The following is a 22,433-nucleotide window of genomic DNA, read 5'->3' as shown; positions in this document are numbered from 1 at the left end:
GAAATGGATAATTGGTTTTATCTACTGTTGATATGTGTATAGAACTGTTAATGTTTCAAGAAACAATCTATTTGATGACGGCAAGATACACAAGTCCAGTTAGTGCACAGGCATTGTTAATCCTAAAGGAAGAGCTACAGATACTGTTCTGGCTCTGGCAACAGTCAGAGAAGTGAAGAGTGGCTGTAGATCATCCTTAGAACCTGGCCTCACCCTATTCTCTTTATAAAGTTCAGCTATATACCTTACTGCGCTGGTCTGTGTCGTGCTGCTCTAAGCACTCTAGCGCAACATGCCTAATCTCTAATGTCATTCAGTATTGAACAAACATTCATACACTTTCATTCTTACTTCCTTCCAATGCACCAGACAAGCTCAGTAAAGTAAAAGTATTTGACACCATCATGAGCATTTATAGGACCAAAATGATGAAAATGTAAAGATGCGTACTGCATGAAATTACACCAAGGAAATCTCTCAAATCTAAATCATCCAAGTCTGAAAAAAAATACAGATTGTTTGTCATAGATCTAACTTTTCAACTAACATTGCCCTACTTTGACATACACTTGCATTGCTTAAGTTCCTATGAATTCACCCATGTTCTGCAGTTAATAGTTAATACAATTTGAATTAAGTGAATAACTGAGATTTCAGCAAATTCTGTCATCTGGGCAGATACAAAAACCATATTAATAGGGTCCAGTCCTTTCAAATATAGGACAGATTACAATAAATATTTGGCAGCTTTAACCAGGGAAGAAAATGAACGTATAATTGCACATTGTTATACAATAGTCTGCATACAAAAGAGAACATGTCAACCCCATGGCTAGGCCTGTGCCTTATGAAGCCTATTTTAATGTATTAATCATTATTTATACAGGGTAGGTTGACTGAGCACACAAGCTCTTAACTAAATTAATGACAAAAGCCTGGATTCTATCACCATTTGTGTCCTTAACTTCAACAGTTTGGAGATTTTTTAAAAATCACTGAAATTACTGTTTTAAGTAAATACTGGTAGTTAGTTAACAGACTTATGTATGTTAGCTTATGTATCCCAAATGAAATCAAGGGTAAAGATACATTTTCAGCACACGCATATATATAAGAAAATGACTTCCTTGCATGGTGACTTTCTGCTTTGGTTACGACTTGTAAGCTTTATTTTTCTAAAAATGACAAACCATAATATCGTCCTAGCTTAATCGAATTTTTCTATTAACTATTCGCTATCGTGTTGATGCTATGATCTCCCCAGAGGTGAGCGTAGCCATTTTACCAGGTTAGTACTTCCGCTTTGAAATACTTTATTGTTCATGAACGACGTAAGCATGTTTCAATAAACTTTATTTATACAGCAAGTGACGTTGACAGACAGTCGGAATCAAAATAACAACAGACGGCACAATGTACAGCATTTCAGGCATTTAAACAGCAGTTGGGTGAGTAATTTACTGCTACATTTTCTTTATCCCTCCCGTGTCGAAAATCTCTGTTGAATTTCGATGTCCATAACAATAATTAGCTAGCTCACTAGATTGTTGTGATTTGTAGCTAAGTTAACTTAACGTTTTACCGGTGATGACTAGCTGGCTAGCTAACAACGTTAGAGCTAGACTAGATTATTTTTATTCTGAAGCTAATTTTTGACATATTCATAGGTGGCTATCTGGCCAGCAAACTAGTAACGTTAGTTAGCTAAATACTAGCTGCTAACTACTCAATGACTTGCTGGCTACAGCTAATAGTTATTACAATGACCCAAATACGTTACAGTATGAATAACGCTAGCCTGCTCGCTAATATTGCATTATGGTGATTGAGGAGCTTGCTTCTTAAGTGTTAGCGTTAGCTATCTTAGCTAGTTAAAGCTTATACCTCGCATGTAGCCTGTGCCAAGTGCATGCAGGTTGTGTAGTAAGTTACTGCGGAATCGGTAGCTAGTGTTCGCTAGCTTTTTCATACACTGGCTCAGGGATATTAAAAAAAACAACTAACTTAGCAACTGTGAATTTAAGATGTAAAATAACCAAGCAAGCTAACAATGGCCAATATAGGTATAGCTATATAACTGTCAGACATCGTTAGCTCACCCGCTGGTTAACCATATCTTTTTAAAAACATGTTTGGGGGAGTAAATCATGTTTAAATCAACATGTTTTGTGTTGAAGGATTCCACGAGTGCAACCCATGGACGCCTCTTTGTGGTGAACAGACTTTAGAAAGGAGCTCACCTTTGACCTGGAGGTATCATTCGGGATGGATGTGACCTCAGGTGATGGGAGCACAGAGTGCCAGCTGGCCTCTGAGGAGATGGAGGGGATCTGTGTATTGCCAGACATGGCAGCTATCAAGGCCGAGCATCAAGTGGGGGGAGTGAGTGGGGATGAAGGAGGATCCCAGAACGTTGCCATGGGGATTAAATTCATCCTGCCGAACCGCTTTGATATGAACGTCTGCTCCCGCTTTGTCAAGTCACTCAATGAAGAGGATAGCAAGAACATTCAGGATCAAGTCAACTCTGATTTGGAGGTGGCATCTGTCTTGTTTAAAGGTAGATACTATAACATTTAGCCTGTTGCAGGTGACAGAAAGTGTACAATTTGTTCATATTGCTTACTGTGAGGACCGTATTTGGACAGTGGTCTAATTTATGTTCCTTTGACCCTGTACTCCAGCCCAGAATATATTCATTGCTTCATGCTGGAGTACAGAGCCAAAATAATAAAAACTCTCTGAATATTTACGGACTGCACTGTACATGCCTGGAATTTATTTAACCAAACTTTTATTATTGCATTCTGTATGTTTTGTCCTTTGTTGCACAGGACTCACTGTTGTAGAATGGCATGCACTAATCATTGGCGCCACCACAAATACGTTTGCCTTGCCAAGCTTTAGATCTATCTGGTAAGGTTTCCTTTCTCTTTATCCTCAGCGGAGTGCAACATTCAGACGTCTCCATCACCTGGCATCCAAGTGCGACATGTATACACCCCATCCACCACCAAACACTTCTCCCCTATCAAACAGTCCACCACGCTCACCAACAAGCACCGCGGCAACGAAGTGTCCTCAACGCCACTCCTGGTGCACTGTGAGTGTCCCGCCTTTCAATGCAGTGCCAGTGGCTTTCCTGCCTCCTTTTAGTATTTTTAATGTGATATTTGTTGTCTATCATTTCAGCTCTGTCCATTCATCAGCTTGCTGCTCAAGGGGAAATGGTGTTCCTGGCAAGCAGGATTGAGCAAGGTGAGTATTTCTACACCACAGTGCAGTGGGTTGAATTTTTTAAATATATATTATGCACTTACTAAAGTCCTATAATTATTGTGAATGGTAAGGTGATATATATCGTTATTGAGATATTAAATTTTGGCCGTATCACCCCTAGTCTGTGATAAACTTGGGAGTTGTGTGCTTGCGTTTCTGAACAGAGTCTGTGATAAACCTGCAAGACGAGGAAGGATTCACTCCGCTGATGTGGGCTGCTGCACACGGACAGATTGCTGTGGTGGAGTTCCTGCTGCAGAATGTGAGGAATACACCCTGTCTGCGTGTGTTTGTGTTTGTATGTGTGCGTGCGTGTGTGTGTGTGTGTGTTACCCAGCGAACACTTTATTAAGTACACGTGTACACCAACTTGTTAATGCAAATATCTGATCAGCCACTCATGGCAGCAACTAAATGCATGCAGGTCAAGAGGTTCAGTTATTTTCCAGACCAAACATCAGAATGGGCCGTGGATTGTTGGTGCCAGACAGGGTGTTTTGAGTATCTCTGAAACTGCACACAACACATGGAACCTTGAAGTGGATGGGCTACAGCAGTGGAATACCAATAAGCCAAAAAATAAGTTGAAGTAGTCACTGAGTGTATATGTAAATAATAAATCAATTAATTACTGATTCAGAGCCCTGGGTTTTTATAGACACATAATTTGTACAAATAATTTGTACATAATTAAAAGTGGTCCTTGTTCTGTACTGCTTGTTTTGCTCAATAGGGGGCAGACCCCAACATCCTGGCTAAGGGCAGAGAGAGTGCCCTGTCTCTGGCTTGCAGTAAGGGCTATACTGACATTGTGAAGATGCTCATTGACTGTGGTGTCGATGTCAACGAGTACGACTGGGTAAGAGTCCACTCTTGTGTTCATAGCAAACCAAAGCCCTGGAGAATAGAGTTCAGCTGATAACTATTTTTTCCTGTGAAATATTCTGCTGTCCATCTGATGGGTTGCTATGCTGTTCAAGTTTTTTTATAAGATACTATTTAAACTATTAAAATAATTCCCTGTGGCCTAACCCTTGTGATGATGATGTATATTGAGCAAATTGAGATCCAAATGATATTTCATCTTGCTAAGTATTGTTGGAATGCACAGTTACCATAATTGTATTGCTGGTAATAGTGTCTACAGTTGGCCAGAGAAGTACTGAGTGATTTCTGTATTTCAGAATGGAGGAGCTCCTTTGCTGTATGCAGTTCACGGAAACCATGTCCGTTGTGTGGAAATCCTTCTAGGTATAGACCAGAAACTTTTCAATTATTCATGGTTATTATTACTTATTTGAATATAGCAAACATCCGCATTGTTGGAAAATGTGTTGGACGGAAGAGCTGTTGGAAATATGCATTCAACATATATATGATGTTAATGGTGCCTATTGCATACGTTGAAATTTGAATTCTTAAAGAGTCTTCTCTTGAGTATTCAGAGCCGCCAGAATTATTTTCTAACGTTCAAAGAGCGCATGATCTCAGGCTGGCTGCCGATGCAGAACTGACACAAGGGGGCGCTGTGGCATCACAGAGCATGTGTTCAATGTTTTGTGTTCAACGCATCTTTCTAATAGATCCAGCTGACCAAAATGCAGGCCCCCCAATTATATTGCATGTCGTCTGAATTACTTGTCTACCAATTGCAAAAAAAAACGCAATGAGCTAATTTCAATCTAAACATTATTAGAAAGGATTGACAATGTGAGTGTTTGTCTGCTTATTTTTAAGAGCTGAAATAGCTTATAGCAGAATAGTTTAACACATTTAGAGTTGGGTTGATTTATTGACGTTATTGAATCCTGGCCACATTGGAGCTTTTGAGAGATATTTTCAGGGTTTTCACTCCGTTCACTGCAGAGAGTGGAGCAGATCCCACCATGGAGTCTGACTCTGGCTTCAATGCTATGGACATGGCAGTAGCAATGGGCCACAGGAATGGTAAGTGTATCTTGCTTTATTGACACTATATTCCCATAGTTGCCCAGCTTTTGCAAATAGCTGTACCAGGACTGCACATTAGCTTCATTTGAGACACCTGATTTTAATGTTCATGGCATGAATTCAGTACTGGCCTCCCCAGATTTGATACGGCTGTCTGGTTTTCGACAAAATTATTCAAAGAAATACAACCAAAGGATTTTCTTCATTTGAGTCTTGAGACGCAGATGTCAGCTTTGTGATACCTGCCAGAGATCAGCAATGTACTTCGCTGGCCAGAATACTGGGAGCCCAGACGTGATGTAATATGCTGTGGAATCTGATTGTTTTGACTTCCAGATAAGCTTTCATGACTTAATATTGTTTGGTTAGCCTGCATCAAGAATGGCTAACTTTCCTGTGATCTTCTGACAACTGTATTAGTATAGAGGAATATCATTTTACTCTGAGTACACAGAATAGTTCATTATCTGTACTGTTTACTGCCTTTATTACTCATGCTTTATCAAGAGTGTTAATAATTTAAGAGGGTACCATTTAGATCATATGAATATAAATGTTCCAAATCTATCCTGCAAATATTTTTCATTATTCACTCTTCAGCAAATGGAAATAACATATTCTACAGTCTGTTTTTTTTCCATATCTCTATCGACTTTTGCAGATTTGGAAGATGCTCAGAATAGTTTCATTTCCCATACATTTCTGTTGTTTCCTTAGTTCAACAGGTCATGGAAGCCCATCTGCTGAAACTTCTACAAGGCATTAAAGAATGACGCCAGCACATGAATGCGACTGCACATCAATGTGGATACTGATACATCTACGAATGCATCATTTTTCATGGACTTACATCCAGCCCAATAGGTAACGTGTTTGTTTTATGTAGGGTTTTTTGTGTTCATTTGTGCAGCAGTACCTCCCGTACCAAGCTGATGTCAGTTGACGCATGCAAGAGTTTTATTGTGAGGATTCCCTGCAATAAGGTCAAACTTGTTTTTGTTCATTTATTTACAAGTGTTATGTGATGTAATTGGCATGTATGGGTTTTTGTTTATTCCCATTATGTGAATTATGAATGTACAGTTCCTTTAATTTATTTATTTAGGAACCTTCATAAGGTATTTGTGAATGAATCCCCCCTATTTTTGTTACTTGTTTAGAAAAGTAGAGGAGACAGCCTGTTTTTAAAACGCAAACGCATGCCAAAACATGAATAAATAAGCTTCTCTCCCCTTGTAATACATGCACACATTTCAGATAAATTGTCAAAAGAATTTTGTCAAAAAAAAAACTGATGCCATTTTCTGTTTGTTTCATGGGTTAATGTTTGTGATTACTTCACCCATTTTGCCTTTAGGCAAACCAAATAACTCACACAAAGAATAACAAAGATATTGTGGTTAGTTTTACAAGATGTGAATTTGCAAGGACAATAACATACTTTCCTCATTTCTTGTTGTCAGTAGAAGGAAGGACGCTGAGGTCCATTGCTGACCCAGTCTGTTTTATGGCTTCCCATCACTTTGATGTAATTGCCACTTGTGTGTTATTTTGGTCTTATAAACCATTTTGATATAATCCATAAGGACCGTTTTGTTTTTTCACTGAAGAGCTTTATGATTCTCTTTGGTTTTCCGTGCCACCGCATGCTTCTGCACAAACGCTTGAGCTTTCCCAGCACCATTGCTGTTGACACGAAAGTAACTGGAACTGTTAAACAGGGAGTATGAATGCATGCTTTCCACAGAGATCTTTTAAGAAGCACAGCATATGGTGTAACCTCAAAATTTACTTTGGTTTTTGTCACAACACCAAGGTAACCAGAACATTTTCTACTGTCCTTTATATTGCTTTCGGCAATAAAACGGCACCGCTTTTCAGGTTTGTGCTCTACATGTGAATTCTAGCACCTTTACCGCGCATTTCAACATCTACATTCATGTTGCGCCTGGTTTCCAAAGAATTGATGTAGAATATGGAAATGATCAAGATGTAAGAGCACACTGTTCTTGTACACCAGTGCCAGTGTTTGTTTTAGGTGAACCACAGACATCGATACGTGTACTTCATGATCCAGAAACATGAGAACAAAATCACATAATTCATTGAAAAAGGCCAACAAAAACAATTATTGCAATTTTTAGAGTTATTGTTTGATTGGGACGAATTTTCATTTTAAACGGCTCTGGAAAAATATGAATGGGGAATAACAATGTTCGGTAATTTTTTAATGCTTATTTGTCAAATGCAAGCGTTTATTCCACATGTGCTCATTTCAGTAAGGCTGCAAGGGGGCTGTATTTGGCAACGGAGCAATAGCAGCAAAAATCACAGAATCCCCAAAAGTGTATCAAGGATATTCTGCATACAAACGGCCATCAGTGTAGTATATTGAAAAAAACATTCATGGAGAAGGGTGGTATATACAAAACAGTGCCCCACCCTGACAACTTGTGAACCCCATATTTCAGATCTGAACCACATTTTATTTAGTTCGCTTCATCCTTTGAAGCCTCGTCAAAATTCTCTACAAGATCTGTAAGAAAAAAAAATAAAAAAAAACTGTCAGAACTTCTTTTTCACAGCCATCTTTCCCATGAACTCACACAGACCTCTTTTAGAGAAAAATTCTATGCATTTATCTGTAACAGGATCAAGTTGTGTTACTTAATGTATCCCTCTGCTCCTATTTCATATAATGAGGGTATTAATTTCCTCATTTTGTTAGTGATGATGACCACAATTTTAAACTTTACAGCTGTACAAATTGTACCATTGAGGCTCTGGGACATTTGTATGGTTAAACTTGTTTGGTTCATTTTATTATTTTTTGGTTAAATGGAAATTTGAAGCACAGAAACTCAAACTTGAGGAGCCTGAACTGGATTTCTTGGAGAGAAACCTTTACCTCAATTAACAATGACAGTGGTGCTGATTATACCTGTAACACACACACTGCCCCCTGGTATACCAGGCATCATATGTGTGATGTGAAAACGGAAATCTCCCGTTTCAGGATGACCATGTGAGCCGATGCAAAAGCAGAGCCTGTTGATACTGTAATTGTAATGGCAACCTCATGTGTTCAGCACTTCACCTGCCACCAGAGAGTGCGAAAACCACCGAGCTGTGAGTCTTCCACTGCTGGCATTGCAGTTACTCATAACACTGTTTTTGTATGATTTTATTCTCCAAAAAGAAAATTGTGAAATTGCTAACAAAGGTATGGTAACAAACCTTCAGAAGTGGATCTGCCATATAAAATGTAGATTACCTTTAATGACAAGTGAACTAAAGTATTTTGTTGTTTTACATTGCTTCGCCCCATTATAGAACAATGTCCCAAATTACATATTTATATTATAACATTTTAGTTTGTACTCCCTAAAAACAACATGCGTTGTAAACCCATGAATGTCTGGAATTCAGGGGGGAAATCACTTGATGTTCAGTGATGGCTAACTAATGGGTGTTAAACACACAAAAAGACCAAAAGAATGGAGACATCTCACCTGGAACGTCGTCGTCATCTTCCTCCCCAGCTACAACTGATGCCTTTCCCTCATCAGCTGTTCCAGAAAAAAAGAATGAAGTTAATTTGTGTCTGGAAGAAAAACACTCTCCAAAAGTCAATTCAAAGCCTTGTCTTAGTGATTACAATGGTCATATCTTTCATCACACAATCATATAAAGCATTGAAAGTTTGCAACCATTTAAAAACATGAGCTGACATTATCCCAATTTGACACAGGCTTGAGTTTGTTTTCACACCGAAGTCCTTATTAATACTACTTGTGGGTGGCTAAATTGGGTGGGTCCAACAAGTCGATTGTCTTCTGTAGCAATTAAATGGTTTGGGGTTGGCTAAATTAACGGCTTTAATGTGAGAACTAATAGCCATTAGTACACCCTGAATTTACCAATGCTTTTTAGACACCAGGTGGTGACCTAACTTGTATACTTATATTGGCAGGAATAAAAAACAGAAAAGGGAACAGAAAAACCAGCTACACATAAAACCACATCAAGGAAGCAGACAAAGGTAACATGCAGTACAGCTATTTTGTGAAAAACTCGAGCCTCGGGGCTGTACAGAAAGCACAGGCACAGTATTCAATGTAACATTACTGAATATTACAGCTCAGGTTGCAGGAAACACAATGGAAAGGCATTTTTGCTATTGGAATCTGGATTCCAAGTCTTTAATAGTTCGAAGAGAGATTTGAGGAGCGCAGAGATTTTTCAATGAGACCATCCCATGAGGGTTGTGCAACCATTTTCTCTGTGATATAAACAGGTCCAATCCCCAAGTAAGCACACTCAAGTTGGATACTTTTTCTAAAAAACAGTTCACATCATTTTTCAGATATGGTTACAGCTGCCCCATGAGTAAAAAACTGTTACACGTAATTTATTTCACACTAGATCAAAGTGCTCTCGTTCTGTCCTTGGGTTCAATAAGAGGTGCCTGTGCAACACATCCGTTTTCCATTTTGCCAAAGAGCACGGTAAGAGATTATTCCCAATCTATACGGCTCATTCAGAACAGCCTATCACCCGATATGCAGTCCCAACAGAAGATCAGAGGGAGGATCCAAAGCCTTCATCCACACTCACTCTGCCGTGGCAGGGCCTCTGCGAGCCTCCTGAGGCTGGTCAGGCTGTCGGCCCCCAGCTGGTTGAGGATGCTGGGCAGCATCTCTGTCAGCTGCTTGGTCTCAGCATGCCCTGTGATGGTGAAGGTGTTTGCAGCCAGAGATGCCTGCACTTTTGGGTTGTTGAAGTGGATCACTGTCCCCTGGTTTGTGAACATGTTCACCTAAGGCATAGGATAGAACATGGTTACAAATGGGCCAAACTTGACGGGCTACAGCTGGGGAACAGAGCTGACCATTATGGCCCAAAATGGCATATATACTATCAGAAATACAAGTTATGCATTCTAAAACTGAAGGTGATAGGAATGCCAATCACTTCATTACAGCAACACAAAATGGGCAATTCAGGGACATGTAAGCATGGATGATAAAGGAACTGTATAACGCGCAATAAGGGGTAAGCAAAGCATACACGAATAAGCAATTGCCGGATTATAAACAGAGCTTTTCCTTCTTGTGTTTCATACTTTTTGAGTGCCATGGTGTCTGTAAGCTAAAGTCAACACCCTTCCTGGTACATCAGTACAAGAACGAGAAACACTGTAAACTGCTACCTCTTCAATGCCAGAGATGTTGTTGACGCCTAGTTTCTTCAAGGAAAACTGAAGCTTCTTGTCATCTGCAGTTGCTGTCCTGTGCACAACCTTCTTCTTTCTACGTGCTGTACCCTGAAAAAGGTGATTCAAAATTAAGAGGATTTTACTGATTTCACAATTATCAAGTACATTATCTCAAAGGAAATGGTGAAGACCGCCAGTATGTGCTGTTCCTAAATACCAATCGTGTCCTGTCGCCAAGTTTCATTTAGCTAACTTACACGTAAAGCAAATGTAAACGTTGTACACCACATAGCCTATGCAGATTAGAAAACTGCAGCAGCGTTAAGAAAAAAAAATGCAACTAAAACAACGCTTACCTTTCCACCAATGCGAACCAGTGCTTGTAGTTTGGCAAGTTTTTCTTGGTTCATGATTGTCTCTTTCATCTGGAATGGAAACAGCAGGTTGTTTACTCGTCTCATCGTAATACGTACGTTAGTTAGTAAAATCAGGTCCGCCTTGAGATTAAAAATTAAGATGATCGGTATGCAATCCTAGCTACAGAGTTAACGTTAGCAAAATTAGAATTGCCAGCTAATTAGATGAATAAATATGGCAAAAACAGAAGGTAACTTAGCTATAGATTTTCAAGTTAGTTATATAACTAAGCTAATTAGCGAACCGTTGGTGCGTAGGTAATTTAGACATTTAAGTTAGCATCTTAACTATTAGCTAGCCAAGACTGAAAACAGCCTGCTAGCTACCTATACAAAAGTTGCTAGATAGATAACGTAACCATTACTGTTTGCTGCATGATTGCTATGCTAGCTAGCGCGTTTTAACCAGCTACCATTCGCCAAGTTAGTAGCTAACGTTGATATTAGCTGGCCAGTCGTACTAACTTACAGTTGACATTACCTTAATAGCAATAGCTAGCTGGCTAGGCAACGATCAGACACTTCAACTGTCGCCAAGCTTTAGCGGAGCCAGCAGGTAAAATAAGTTAACTAGGCTACCAATAACAGTTCCTTACAAGGTGAATTGTAGACAGTGCAATTAATACGTTTCTTGGATGTCTGAAACATAATAGCTAGCTAACAAGTCATATTACCAAAATATCAGAAGATTCATAACTGTCCATACTCAGTCCTTGGTCAAAATGAATGGAACTATCATTAATGATAATGTTAGTTCAGCTTGCGAGCTGCATGCCGATGGCTAGCCGAAAGAAAAGCAGTTCAGTTGGTGGCCTGTCATCCGAACCCGGCGAATGAACAAGGATTGTTTACCATTTCCTTTCGGTCAACGGCTACAATTTCTGCCGTCATCGTTAACCAAGGTGTTATTTACCTTGCTCCGTCCAGGGTGGATGTGATAGTGCTGGAAAAGTTGTATTTTAGCGGTCCGCACTGACCTGTATACAGGGAGTGAATACACGCGTGGGCAAGAAGGAAGCCAGAGGACGGAACGGAACTGACGTACGGCTGTTAATTAATTCGTCCCACACGCAGAAAGTCCCGTGGTCCCAAATCTTGCCTGAGCCCAGTTAACTGTCATGTCATCAGATGTTCAGGTAGGACTAGTGTATTATCGGTGGATTCCTCCTTTACTAATGGGTGGCTCAGCTTTTGTATAACTAGATGATCAGTAGGGCCTGCTAAGAAATGAACTGTACTTTGAAATACATTTGGAATACTATTTAGAAATGTGTTTGCATTGAAAAGACAATACAATTGAAATGTATTTAATTATTCTGTATGTATACCCTCCCATTGATTCTTATGAATGGGATAAAAATAAATTAATCATATAATTTTATCTTGTCTTAAATAGAATAATAATGCCTGACTGGAAGTTACCACTACTTGGAGGACCAAGTGTCAATTAAATATGTTTAATTATGTTTAATGATTTTTTTTCCTGGACCAAGATGTTTTTCACGCTCAAGAGTGCAAGAAATAAAGGGGAAATCTGTCTTTGTTTCCCCCTCTCTGTGGGTTAGGGGGGAAATGTTCACATATTCTTGAAACTGAAAGAGTTAAGAAAACCAGTAACTTTTATCCAATGCTCATTCTGCTGGCTGCCATTACTACTGTACATTTGCACCTGGTGCAGGCATAGTGCTGGCACCTATTCAGCCAGAGGACTGACTCTTTAACAATGAAACAGAAATAGTTAAGCTGCCTGGAACTATTGGTCAATTGCAGGCTGCCTCCTGTGAAGAGTATGGTCTATAATGACTTTTGTCAGTGCTTGGGGAAAACAGGCTATATTTGACTGATGCTATGAACAGCAGTACTAATGTCCTAGTGGTGTAGAAAGAAGTCCTTATAACTACATGGCTGCCTGTGGATGACTGCAGTTAATGTTAGCTCAAGAAAAAACTCAAGGCAAACCTGATGTAGCCTGCTAACTGTAGGACAAATGAAGGGTCATCACCAAGTGGCACAGTACATGAAATACAGATACATATGCACTTTGCTGTCTTGAAGTTGCATTTTTGTGTATGTGTGTGTGTGTGTGTGTGTGTGTGTGTGTGTGTGTGTGTGTGTGTGTGGTGCACATACATCTTTATAAAATGCCCTAAAATTACTTTATAAACAAGTTTACTTTTGCTTCTTTTTCATGTGTTAATATAAATAACACACTCAAGACCCCAGGCCATGAAGTGAGGGTGAAATTCACCAGATTTGTCACATCTTAAGAAAGAAATCCAATGAGCTAGTGCTTTGATGGTACCCCTTGGCATTGAAATACACTTAGTCTAGTGTTTAAGTCAGCAAAAACACTGTCATTCATTCCAAGTTTGATTAGTTAACTGAATAAGTTGATTTGATGAGCTTTCCATTGGATCCATGAACATTTTCCATGAAAATATACCTCTGTACCAATTTATTCATAGCCGCTCCAGATTATGACAAAACACTTATAAGATAATGTAAGACATGTATAGGCTACTGTAGTGTAGCCTTTAAAAAAAAATTATTTTATGCAAAGCATCAAGAAATAGGCAATACATTTTTTTTTTTTCTCTCATTTACCCGGCACTGAAATCAGCTGCATGTGCAGTCCATTTAATTTTTATACTTTGAACCCAGAAATATAAATATTGAATAGTAAATTTAGTTAAACCATATGACATTGACTGTATTCTCAACCAATTGTAATTCGTGAAAATTGCATTCAATATTTGTTGCAATGATGTAAAACAGACACACACAAGTTGGTGAAAGGATTTGTTATATTTAAATCTTAAAGTATTGTTTTAATCGATAATGTAAATTTTATTAGACTACAATTTATAGTCTTTCCATTAGTCAGTGAGTTGCACAGTGTTAACTGGGATAATTTTGGACAATGGCCAATGTATTATAAGTTGTGGAAAAACTCGGAACATAGCAAATAGAACATATTAAATATTTCCATGCCAATATTTAAATATTACGGCCTACGTTCAGAAATTGCCATTTTGTTCATGCGAAAAACCACTTCCAAAATGTTTTCCTTTTGTGAAAACAAATTTCGTACTTTGAAGAAGTCTCGACTTGTTTAACAGAAATATTTAATGGTTCGCTTGAACAAATGAACACTACTTCGTGTTTTGATAGTGGTGGGGGATTGGTTTCTGATTGGTAAGGAGAAACTTCAGTAGCATACTGCTTTATACCACTAGATGGTGGTCTCCAAACGGAAAAAATGCCAGCGTTGTTAAGGTAAAAAAACGCAACGTAAAAAATGCTAATTATTAAGTTTTGATACAGGATTTACAATTGGATGTCAAACATCAATTAACAGCAGTTGAATATACTAACATTAAGTCCTTTTGCCTCTCTTATATGTAATTGATCCGTGTTGCTTGCAAAAGCCACGACAACTATAGGGGCGTATCCATACGCTTGTCAATCCACCTACCTACGCCTGCAAAGCGCTGAAAAGCAGCACACATTTTTAAAATGGGACTTTTTAAAATATTTTCGTCACAGGCAAAACAATATATTTATTCTTATAGGTTTGCATTAAAATGCAAGAAAACATCGCCTCCCCTATATCTCGGAAATAAATCATTTTTAATTAATAAAACATATCGTGTATGAATGTATAAATATTAATAATGATATGATTTATCGCTGAAAACAATATTTGACTAAATCATATCTAATAACAGATTATAACCTACGGATTACAGGCTAAGAAAATTATCAAGCACACACACACATGCTTGCGTGCATACAGATACATATGACATGCGTACACATATATGCATACATCTTTACACAAAGAGTAAAAAACAATATCATTAAATAGTCATGTTCATTTGCATGCTCAGGGAGTATATCTGTGTAGGCTATTGTTTCCCTGAGGTCGATTAAAATTATATTGAAGTCTGCTGTTAGCGTGTAAAAAAGATGGAGGAGACCACACATTGTAGCACTCTGGTTTGCACTTATTGCATGGGCACGTGGGAATTGTTTAACTAAAAGTATCAAACTTTTGAAGCAAAACAAAAATTTCACAGGGAAGTTTAAAAAAATAGAATTGGTATTCTCGATATACCCCGTTTCAACCGTTCAAGTAACAGAACAAGTGCTTAAACCTCTCGTGTTTTGAAATATGTTGTAATGCTGGTGTTTATGTGAGCAAAAAAAAATGGTCTGGAGGACTTTGATAAATGTTCAGGGTTCAAAGCACAATGCGTTTTAGTTGAATAGCCTGCGTGTAGCCAACACCTTACAACCCGGTTTTATTACTGTGTGTTTATTCCGTTAAAAAAACCTAGTCTTTCCCTCTCTTTATCTGACAGATCTTGGGCCACGTAGGCTACATTGCAATTATAGGCCTATAACTTTCCTGTGTCCATAGCTATCTCTTAGGCTATGGTGTTTGCACGTGCAATGCGCTAAGTCGCTTTGTCTAACCGCGTCTGCTAAATGACAAAATTATGAATTGCAATCGAAAATGTAGGTTTTCATAAGTCATATTTACTGTACATTAGCCCTTTTCCCAAAGTAAACACGATTAGGCGAATGAATACTTTAGAATATTAAAAAACAAAAAAAAACAAAGAAAAAACCCCCCAGAATATATCGTATTAGATTGCTTGAATGCAAATAGTTTGTGAAATATACTACTGCGACTGTAGCGTCTTTTTAGCCAAGACGGGTGTCATTTAGCCTAAATAGTGTTTTTTTCTTCTTCTAAATGTAGCCTAGGTCTAATAGTCATGCTGTTTGATATAGCAATTAGGTAATTGGAGAAATGATACAATTATTGAATTTGTTCACTTTGTTCGTGTTCTTTCTCCATAACAGACTATCAGCCGACAAATTTCCATTATAAATGGCTTGCGGATAATCTTGGTAACATAGGCTAAAAGCTACCATATCACGCTAAGTAGGGCTGGAGATGCAGCCTGTAAAAAATATAAAAAATTAAAATGGCAAAATGTATAGCTAGGTAGTATGGTGTGAATTCGTTTAAAGGTATAACATCGTCTGAATTCTCAAATTAAGTCAATTAAGCGCTGTCCCATTTGTTACACAAACTTACATTTCCTCGGTTCTAATGATACCCTTTATAAATTACAAGCTACTAATCATTTGCTTTGTTCAGGATGCTTTTCCTTCTGCTGTATTTTTAAATAACCATTTTTGGACACCCGGTATATACTAACCATTTCAATGTACCAAAATGACCACCATAAAGGGAACTTTTTCATCTTCCCTGGTACTCCAGTTATTTTTCAAAGACCCATTTTCTTTCTTTATTTATTTTTTTCTTCTCCACAATTGCCCTATGACGTCCCCTGCCCATGTGATCATCTTACTGGTATATAGAGCGAATGAAGATCCGCCCTCTTTGGGATTCAGACCTGGCCTTTTTAAGGTCTTTTCATAACCTACTTAAAATAAACGTTTGCTTTCGGATGGTGCGTAATGATGTGTTGCTGAGCTTCGAAAAACACCAGGAACACATGGCACTGGCGAAAAGGGGTTGCTTGTCGCGTCTCTGCTTTTTCATCATCGATTCCCTATGAGTTATTTTAAAAGAAGGCAATACAAATTGTATCTCCACCGTAGCTTTGGGAATTGACAGCGGTGAGCCATGACTTTGAGCTCAGAGATGTCCGATGCATCCATCCTTTCGGAAGAAACTGATATCGATGTGGTCGGCGAGGGAGAGGATGGGGACAACCAGACCCGGTCATATGTAGACGAGGTGGCTCAGATGCATGACGATATCCTCTTGGCTGGGTCCCCACAATGCGTGGATAGCTCTTCAACCCGGGATCCGTACAAACCAGCAAGCAAAAACACCTTAGTTAAACCCCCGTATTCCTACATTGCCTTAATCACCATGGCTATCCTCCAAAGTCCAAAAAAGAGACTCACGCTGAGTGAGATCTGTGATTTTATCAGCAACCGCTTCCCTTATTACCGAGAGAAGTTCCCGGCTTGGCAGAACTCCATCAGACACAACTTGTCTTTGAACGACTGCTTCGTCAAGATACCAAGGGAGCCCGGCAACCCTGGTAAGGGTAACTACTGGACGCTAGATCCGGAATCTGCAGACATGTTCGACAACGGAAGCTTTCTGAGGAGACGGAAACGCTTCAAACGCCAACAGACACCAGATCTGCTGCGGGATCACGGCAGTTTTATCCCGGCTGCGGCGTATGGCTACGGACCCTACGGCTGCGGATATGGGATTCAGCTGCAGTCCTACCACACACATTCAGCGCTTTTCGCATTTCAGCAGCAGCAGTCCAGGCACTCGCATACTGGAACCATTATCCCTGCACCTTCTCTAATGCCCACAACCACTGACCTGGCAAGAACCCGCTTTTACCCCCAACTAAGTCCCAATCTGCCTTCGTCTATACAGACTGCTACCAAATCAAATTCTCCAGCGCAGCGGTCTCCCTTTTCAATAGAGAGTATCATTGGGGGATCCCTGAGTCCAGCTAACTGTTCCTCGCGGACTTCTCCAATCGTACCAATTTTGCCATCGTCTCTCACTCCTCAATCGCCCCCACTACCGCCAAGCTTACACCAAGGACCTGCTTTACACACTGTCGAGAACTTTCCTAACAGGATTGCCAACGGTACTAATGGCTGTTAGGCACATAGGCTACAAAATAAAATGAAAAAATAAAACACAAAAGCTCCTCATTGAAGGTAGGATTATTTTTGTATGTTTTTGTTACACGCAGCTGAATGACGGACATTAACACAATCTGTGCCTATATTCATGCTGTGAAATATATACGAATATATTTATGTATAGGCCGACATTTTAGTGTGAATCTAATTTCTCCCCACATTCTGCATTCTGTTCATTATAATTAAGTGATCCGTATACATCACTGTTTAGGACGTCTCAGGATAACAGCTTTATTAACAGGTTAAACTGTGTCACGTGTCTAAAACAATGTATTTCTTGTGTGTGTGTGTGTGTGTGTGTGTGTGTGTGTGTGTGAGCGCGCGCGCGCGTGTGTGAAAGCACCATTATTTTCTAGGTTAACAAATTGAAACTTTTTATTGTTATAATTTGTGATTTGTATTGAAGAGACACTAAAGTGAAAGTAATACCTTTATATGCAGTGTGTTTTTTTCAGTAATAAAACATTGTAAATTCTTTGGCAAGTATTGTATAATCGGAGTGTGATATTTTTACACGTTTTGTTTTTCAAAAGAATAAATATTGTTTTACAAAAAAAAATGAAGTTTGCTTTGACATGATCTTATTGGTTTAGTAACCAACATGTAGTTTATAAAACGCCTCTTTGTTGAAATTTAAGATCTTGCAAAGGCTTATTTAACAGAGCAAATACATTATTCATATTGTCGTGACACGAGACAGCTAGGGACTTCTAAATAGGCTACGTCATATACTAGGCTACAAGTGATTTGTAGGCTGTTCACAGTCACGCACATATCCGTAAAATGTGTGCTTAATTCTTAAATCTCGATTGTTGTAGCAGTGCGCTATTCATAATCCATACGATTTAGACAAGTCTTGCATAACTAAGCTATATATAACTGCTTACTATTGCCTAGTCTGTCGATACCTTAATGTACAGGAAATTGTGTTTAAGTTAAGTTATAAAAAAGGCGTTTTACTGTGCCCAAAGTGTGGTTTATGCTTAAAAATAAGTATTGGCTATATAGGGTATTTGTAGTTTCACAGGAGATCTATTTTATTTTTTAAATAACGATTTTCTTAAAGCAACGTATTGAATAGTTCAAGTTATATTTGGATATTTTCTTTCTACACTTGTACTGCATTACATGTAATGTCCAAGATTTTCATGTACTTCAAGATAGCGCTCCTTAGGAAACATTCATTTAACCATGCAATTTAAAGTTTTTATTACAATATAGACTACAATGAAAATAAATAGGATGGAATTAACCATTGACGCAATATAGACTATGGGCTAAACAACACAACAAACTGCATTTCAATACCCTGTGGAATATTGAAAAAAATATAACTCAACCAATGCTCTCAGTAGGCGACAACAAGTCACCAAGTGCTAAATAAATGGCTATGGCGTGGGACATGCACACGAAAGAAATAAACAATTACTAGCATCGTTTCAAAAAGCTAGTAAATGACTTGGGTAGTCTGTTCTAGGACTGCTGAAAATAATGTTTGGTGATTATATTGATGTTCACATTTATCCTCAAAACTACTGCTGCAATCACAAGAAGGAAGACCACACAAATGGTTTATTTGGACCACTTATTCCAGCAATATTAGGCAAGGTTGAAATCTTTGGATCATGTTCCTGGATGCAATTTATCATGTATATAATGAGCACCTGGTGCCGTCACCTGAGACCGAGACAAATGCTCTGGGTAGATGCTTTCTGTATTTGTACTTGTGGAAAATATCCATGTACTTTATGTTTTGTGGTAATGTGTGAACCAATGCTTCTACTTCACAGAAGAATGGTGAGCATTATTGCTGCATTGTTTTTGCTAGTCTTGGTGCTCTGCACGTGTATCCAAAATTTCTGAGGGAGGTGTACTTCCAAAAAGATTTGAATTCACCAATCCTTTAAATTGATTTTCATTAATGCCTGTAGGTAGCCTATATACGGCGATGTATCGGTGTAGTTTATTGTTTGTAGAAATTAAACATCCATCGTTTAAAGTGAACTGTAGTCTACAACGTCCCTCATTCATTCTTGTAATTTAGGATGGTCGACAGAAAGTGTCAGAAATGTGACAGAGACTTTATATTGTTGGCTACGGGTTTGTGATTAACTGATTGATCTAAACCAGCTGGGATGGCTCTTGGAAAAGAAAACAATCCTCCCTTGCAAGGTTCCTTATCACCTCATACTTATTTGTCATATTTGTCATGTAAGAAATGTAGGCTATCGTTTATATTAACCAGACAGCCTATTGAACAACATTGTGTATGCCACCATGCGTAGGTTTGTGCACATTCATCCCTATATTTTTAATCCAATATTTAATTGACACAATAAAAATATACAAGCGAAAACGCTATGGTAAGTTGTGCTATCAATAGGTCTATGCATGCCTGTAGGCCTACTGTATTTTTTAAATTTACCTTGATCTGAGATAAACATATTTTGCTGTGAGTGCAACAATAATGTGTTACATTTTTCCTAAAAACAAATTGCATGAGGCAGTAGGCCTGTAATGAGGTATATCTGATCATTTGCGCCTTATATAGTAGATTTAGATAGCTACGAACCCTTTCAGCCTGTAGCCTAGACAACTCAAAAAGAAATTCAAAAAGGAATGTTCACTTTGTTTCAATTAAATTGTATTATTTATTTATTTCTTATTATTATAATTTTTTAACACATAAGCTGTTACAAAGACTAGGCTACAGAAAAACGAGAGATGGGATGCGTATTATATGGCAGGGCTACAGGAATATCGCCGAAGTAGCCTACAGTAGCCTGTTTTACCGATTGATCTGTTAACAAATGCACGTTTTAGATCAAACGTCAATTACTTTAAAACATGTATTATTATTATTATTATTATTATTATTATTATTATTATTATTATGCTGTAACCTTGAAAGAATTAACCTGTCGTATTTAAATATTTGAACTTCACAGGAGCGATGGCGTTTATGTGCTGAGTCTATCTTAGGCTGCTGAACGCTTGTTTCAGGGTGACTCCCCTGGTGCTGAGGAAATGTGTAAACTCGGGTAGACAGTTCACTAGGCCAGAGGAGGACAGCGATGATGTAACTCTCAACCAAAACGAAAAGCCGTTCTTTTGACAGTGCGCAAGTCTCTTTCACACTGGCACTTCGACTAGGGTCGCGACCCGCTTACCGACGACCAGGGTCAAAAATACAAAAAGGGTCAAACAGGTCGACTCGTCTATTAGCATTTTGGAGAAGTTATATTCTGCAGGCTCTGATGCTTACAACGTCACACAGATTTTAGGAAATGTTAGCATACGCAATGTTTTCTTATATGAGGAATGCTTCTTCAGTGGCATTATAGACATAATATATATATATATATATATATATATATATATATATATATATATATATATATATATATATATATATATATAAATCATGCGAAGAAAATGCAATAGACTGCACTTCAAATACCAGGAAAATGGAGCGCTTGAGTTCTCAATCCCCACATGTGTGTAAGTGTGTGTGGGCGTTTGTGTGCGTCAAATAAAATATGACACTCTCCTGTGCTTCTGGTGGAACATTGCATTGCATGCTCTTATTCTACTGTCTCGTTTTATGGTCTCTGTTCAACAGAAGACTTTGTATCAGCATGCGCGTGCGGTCATTTACATTGCCATCGTGATTTATCAAAGTATTAAACCGAACACATTTCAGCAGAGATACCAGTAATGAATGAATACACTTTCTCGAAAATTAAAGCTTTGTTTGCGCCCTCTGGGCTCCGAAAGTTTGTGGTGTGACCACTGGCTTATACTTCAGGCGATATTAGGCCTATACATCTCAGTGACACTCAAGTGTGAGAGGATAAATCCTTTAATTTAGCATAAATTATTTAATTTAACCATATCCTCTATTTCCCTTTTCATGAACAAAATATCTGTGATTTTAAGAAGAATAACACAAATAGAAATAAATTCATCCCATCTATAAATATATTTATTATGATTATTACGATTATGCTTATGTTTATTATTATTATTATTATTATTATTATTATTGTTGTTGTTGTTGTTGTTGTTGTTGTTGTTGTTGTTGTTCTTGTACTTGTTCTTCTTCTTCTTCTTCTTCTTCTTCTTCTTCATTATTAATGAATAATAATGCATGTAGGCCTATGCATTCTCAAAAATCTTGACTTAGACTTGGATATATACATACATACGCACGCACAGACACACACGCTCACACTCACACACGCACGCACACACACACACACACACACACACACACACATTGCTACATTCAAAGAAAATATGAGGAACTATAAAATCTGTGGAAGAAGAATCTCAAGTACACAAATCCACTTGTACATAATCGAAAAATGAAACAGATTAACTGCATTCCTCAAGGGATCTATTTTCAGCATTTCAAAAGTGAACTGTAGTTCATCTTGCAAGCAATCATTTGTGTGATTCTACCAGAGGCCTACCATCGCTATGATAATATATTTTAAGGGCGCTAGGCCTATACGTTGAATGTTTTGAAGTGAAGCGAAATTGAGCATCTACTATGTAGGCTATTATCTTTTATTTTGTTCCCTTATTTAAGAAAGGTACACTCCATGTTCAATTGTAGGGCTGTATTGCACTATAACTGAAACCAGTGCTTTTCGCCGTCTACACATGTCCCGTATACACATGTATTTTTTTTATTTATTTATTTATTTATTTATTTATTTATTTATTTATTTATTTATTTATTCATTTATTCATTTATTGATTGATTGATTGATTGATTGATTGATTTATTAGTAAAAATACGTAGGTTATTATTTGTATTTAGAGCTACGTGGGATATGCTT

At 38.1% G+C, this 22,433-nt stretch overlaps 3 protein-coding genes across 5 annotated transcripts; 2 read left to right on the top strand and 1 right to left on the bottom strand.

Annotated features, from left to right (window-relative positions):
• The first annotated feature begins 1,292 nt into the window (after nt 1-1,292).
• On the top strand, nt 1,293-7,113 carry ankra2 (ankyrin repeat, family A (RFXANK-like), 2). Its single transcript, XM_061263130.1, has 9 exons — nt 1,293-1,448; nt 2,178-2,560; nt 2,945-3,103; nt 3,193-3,258; nt 3,444-3,541; nt 4,013-4,138; nt 4,464-4,530; nt 5,146-5,226; nt 5,947-7,113. The coding sequence occupies exons 2-9, from the start codon at nt 2,266-2,268 to the stop codon at nt 6,000-6,002; spliced, it is 948 nt and encodes a 315-aa protein (XP_061119114.1). The 5' UTR covers nt 1,293-1,448; nt 2,178-2,265; the 3' UTR covers nt 6,003-7,113.
• A 329-nt stretch (nt 7,114-7,442) lies between these two features.
• Nucleotides 7,443-11,933, bottom strand: btf3 (basic transcription factor 3). Of its 3 annotated transcripts, none has more exons than XM_061263132.1 (6): nt 11,777-11,933; nt 10,804-10,872; nt 10,442-10,555; nt 9,847-10,048; nt 8,742-8,798; nt 7,443-7,765 (listed from the first exon to the last, which is right to left on the bottom strand). In XM_061263132.1, the coding sequence occupies exons 2-6, from the start codon at nt 10,870-10,872 to the stop codon at nt 7,719-7,721; spliced, it is 489 nt and encodes a 162-aa protein (XP_061119116.1). In that variant the 5' UTR covers nt 11,777-11,933; the 3' UTR covers nt 7,443-7,718. The 3 variants fall into 3 exon arrangements, with proteins under 3 accessions (XP_061119116.1, XP_061119117.1, XP_061119115.1); XM_061263133.1 differs by having other exon boundaries at nt 11,841-11,926; XM_061263131.1 differs by having other exon boundaries at nt 11,716-11,836.
• Nucleotides 11,934-16,327: 4,394 nt separating this feature from the next.
• foxd1 (forkhead box D1) lies at nt 16,328-18,064 on the top strand. The gene has a single exon (XM_061263792.1). The coding sequence runs from the start codon at nt 16,529-16,531 to the stop codon at nt 17,543-17,545; it is 1,017 nt and encodes a 338-aa protein (XP_061119776.1). The 5' UTR covers nt 16,328-16,528; the 3' UTR covers nt 17,546-18,064.
• Nucleotides 18,065-22,433: the final 4,369 nt, after the last annotated feature.

This window comes from Conger conger, chromosome 12, assembly GCF_963514075.1.
Source record: "Conger conger chromosome 12, fConCon1.1, whole genome shotgun sequence".
NCBI classification, from domain to species: domain Eukaryota; kingdom Metazoa; phylum Chordata; class Actinopteri; order Anguilliformes; family Congridae; genus Conger; species Conger conger.
The sequence above is the reverse complement of the archived record's forward strand: the minus strand, read 5'-3'. Positions and strand labels throughout refer to the sequence as shown.

What these genes read in the sequence shown, in the direction of transcription:
- btf3 (XM_061263131.1), bottom strand. Translation starts at nt 11,754, where the DNA reads ATGACGGCAGAAATTGTAGCCGTTGACCGAAAGGAAATG. An exon ending in CCGTTGACCGAAAGGAAATG is followed by an intron (nt 10,873 to 11,715) that starts GTAAACAATCCT and finishes TTTCCATTCCAG; the next exon opens with ATGAAAGAGACAATCATGAA. An exon ending in ACATCTCTGGCATTGAAGAG is followed by an intron (nt 10,049 to 10,441) that starts GTAGCAGTTTAC and finishes CCTATGCCTTAG; the next exon opens with GTGAACATGTTCACAAACCA.
- ankra2 (XM_061263130.1), top strand. Translation starts at nt 2,266, where the DNA reads ATGGATGTGACCTCAGGTGATGGGAGCACAGAGTGCCAGCTGGCCTCT. An exon ending in GGCAAGCAGGATTGAGCAAG is followed by an intron (nt 3,259 to 3,443) that starts GTGAGTATTTCT and finishes GTTTCTGAACAG; the next exon opens with AGTCTGTGATAAACCTGCAA. An exon ending in ATGTCAACGAGTACGACTGG is followed by an intron (nt 4,139 to 4,463) that starts GTAAGAGTCCAC and finishes TCTGTATTTCAG; the next exon opens with AATGGAGGAGCTCCTTTGCT.
- foxd1 (XM_061263792.1), top strand. Translation starts at nt 16,529, where the DNA reads ATGACTTTGAGCTCAGAGATGTCCGATGCATCCATCCTTTCGGAAGAA.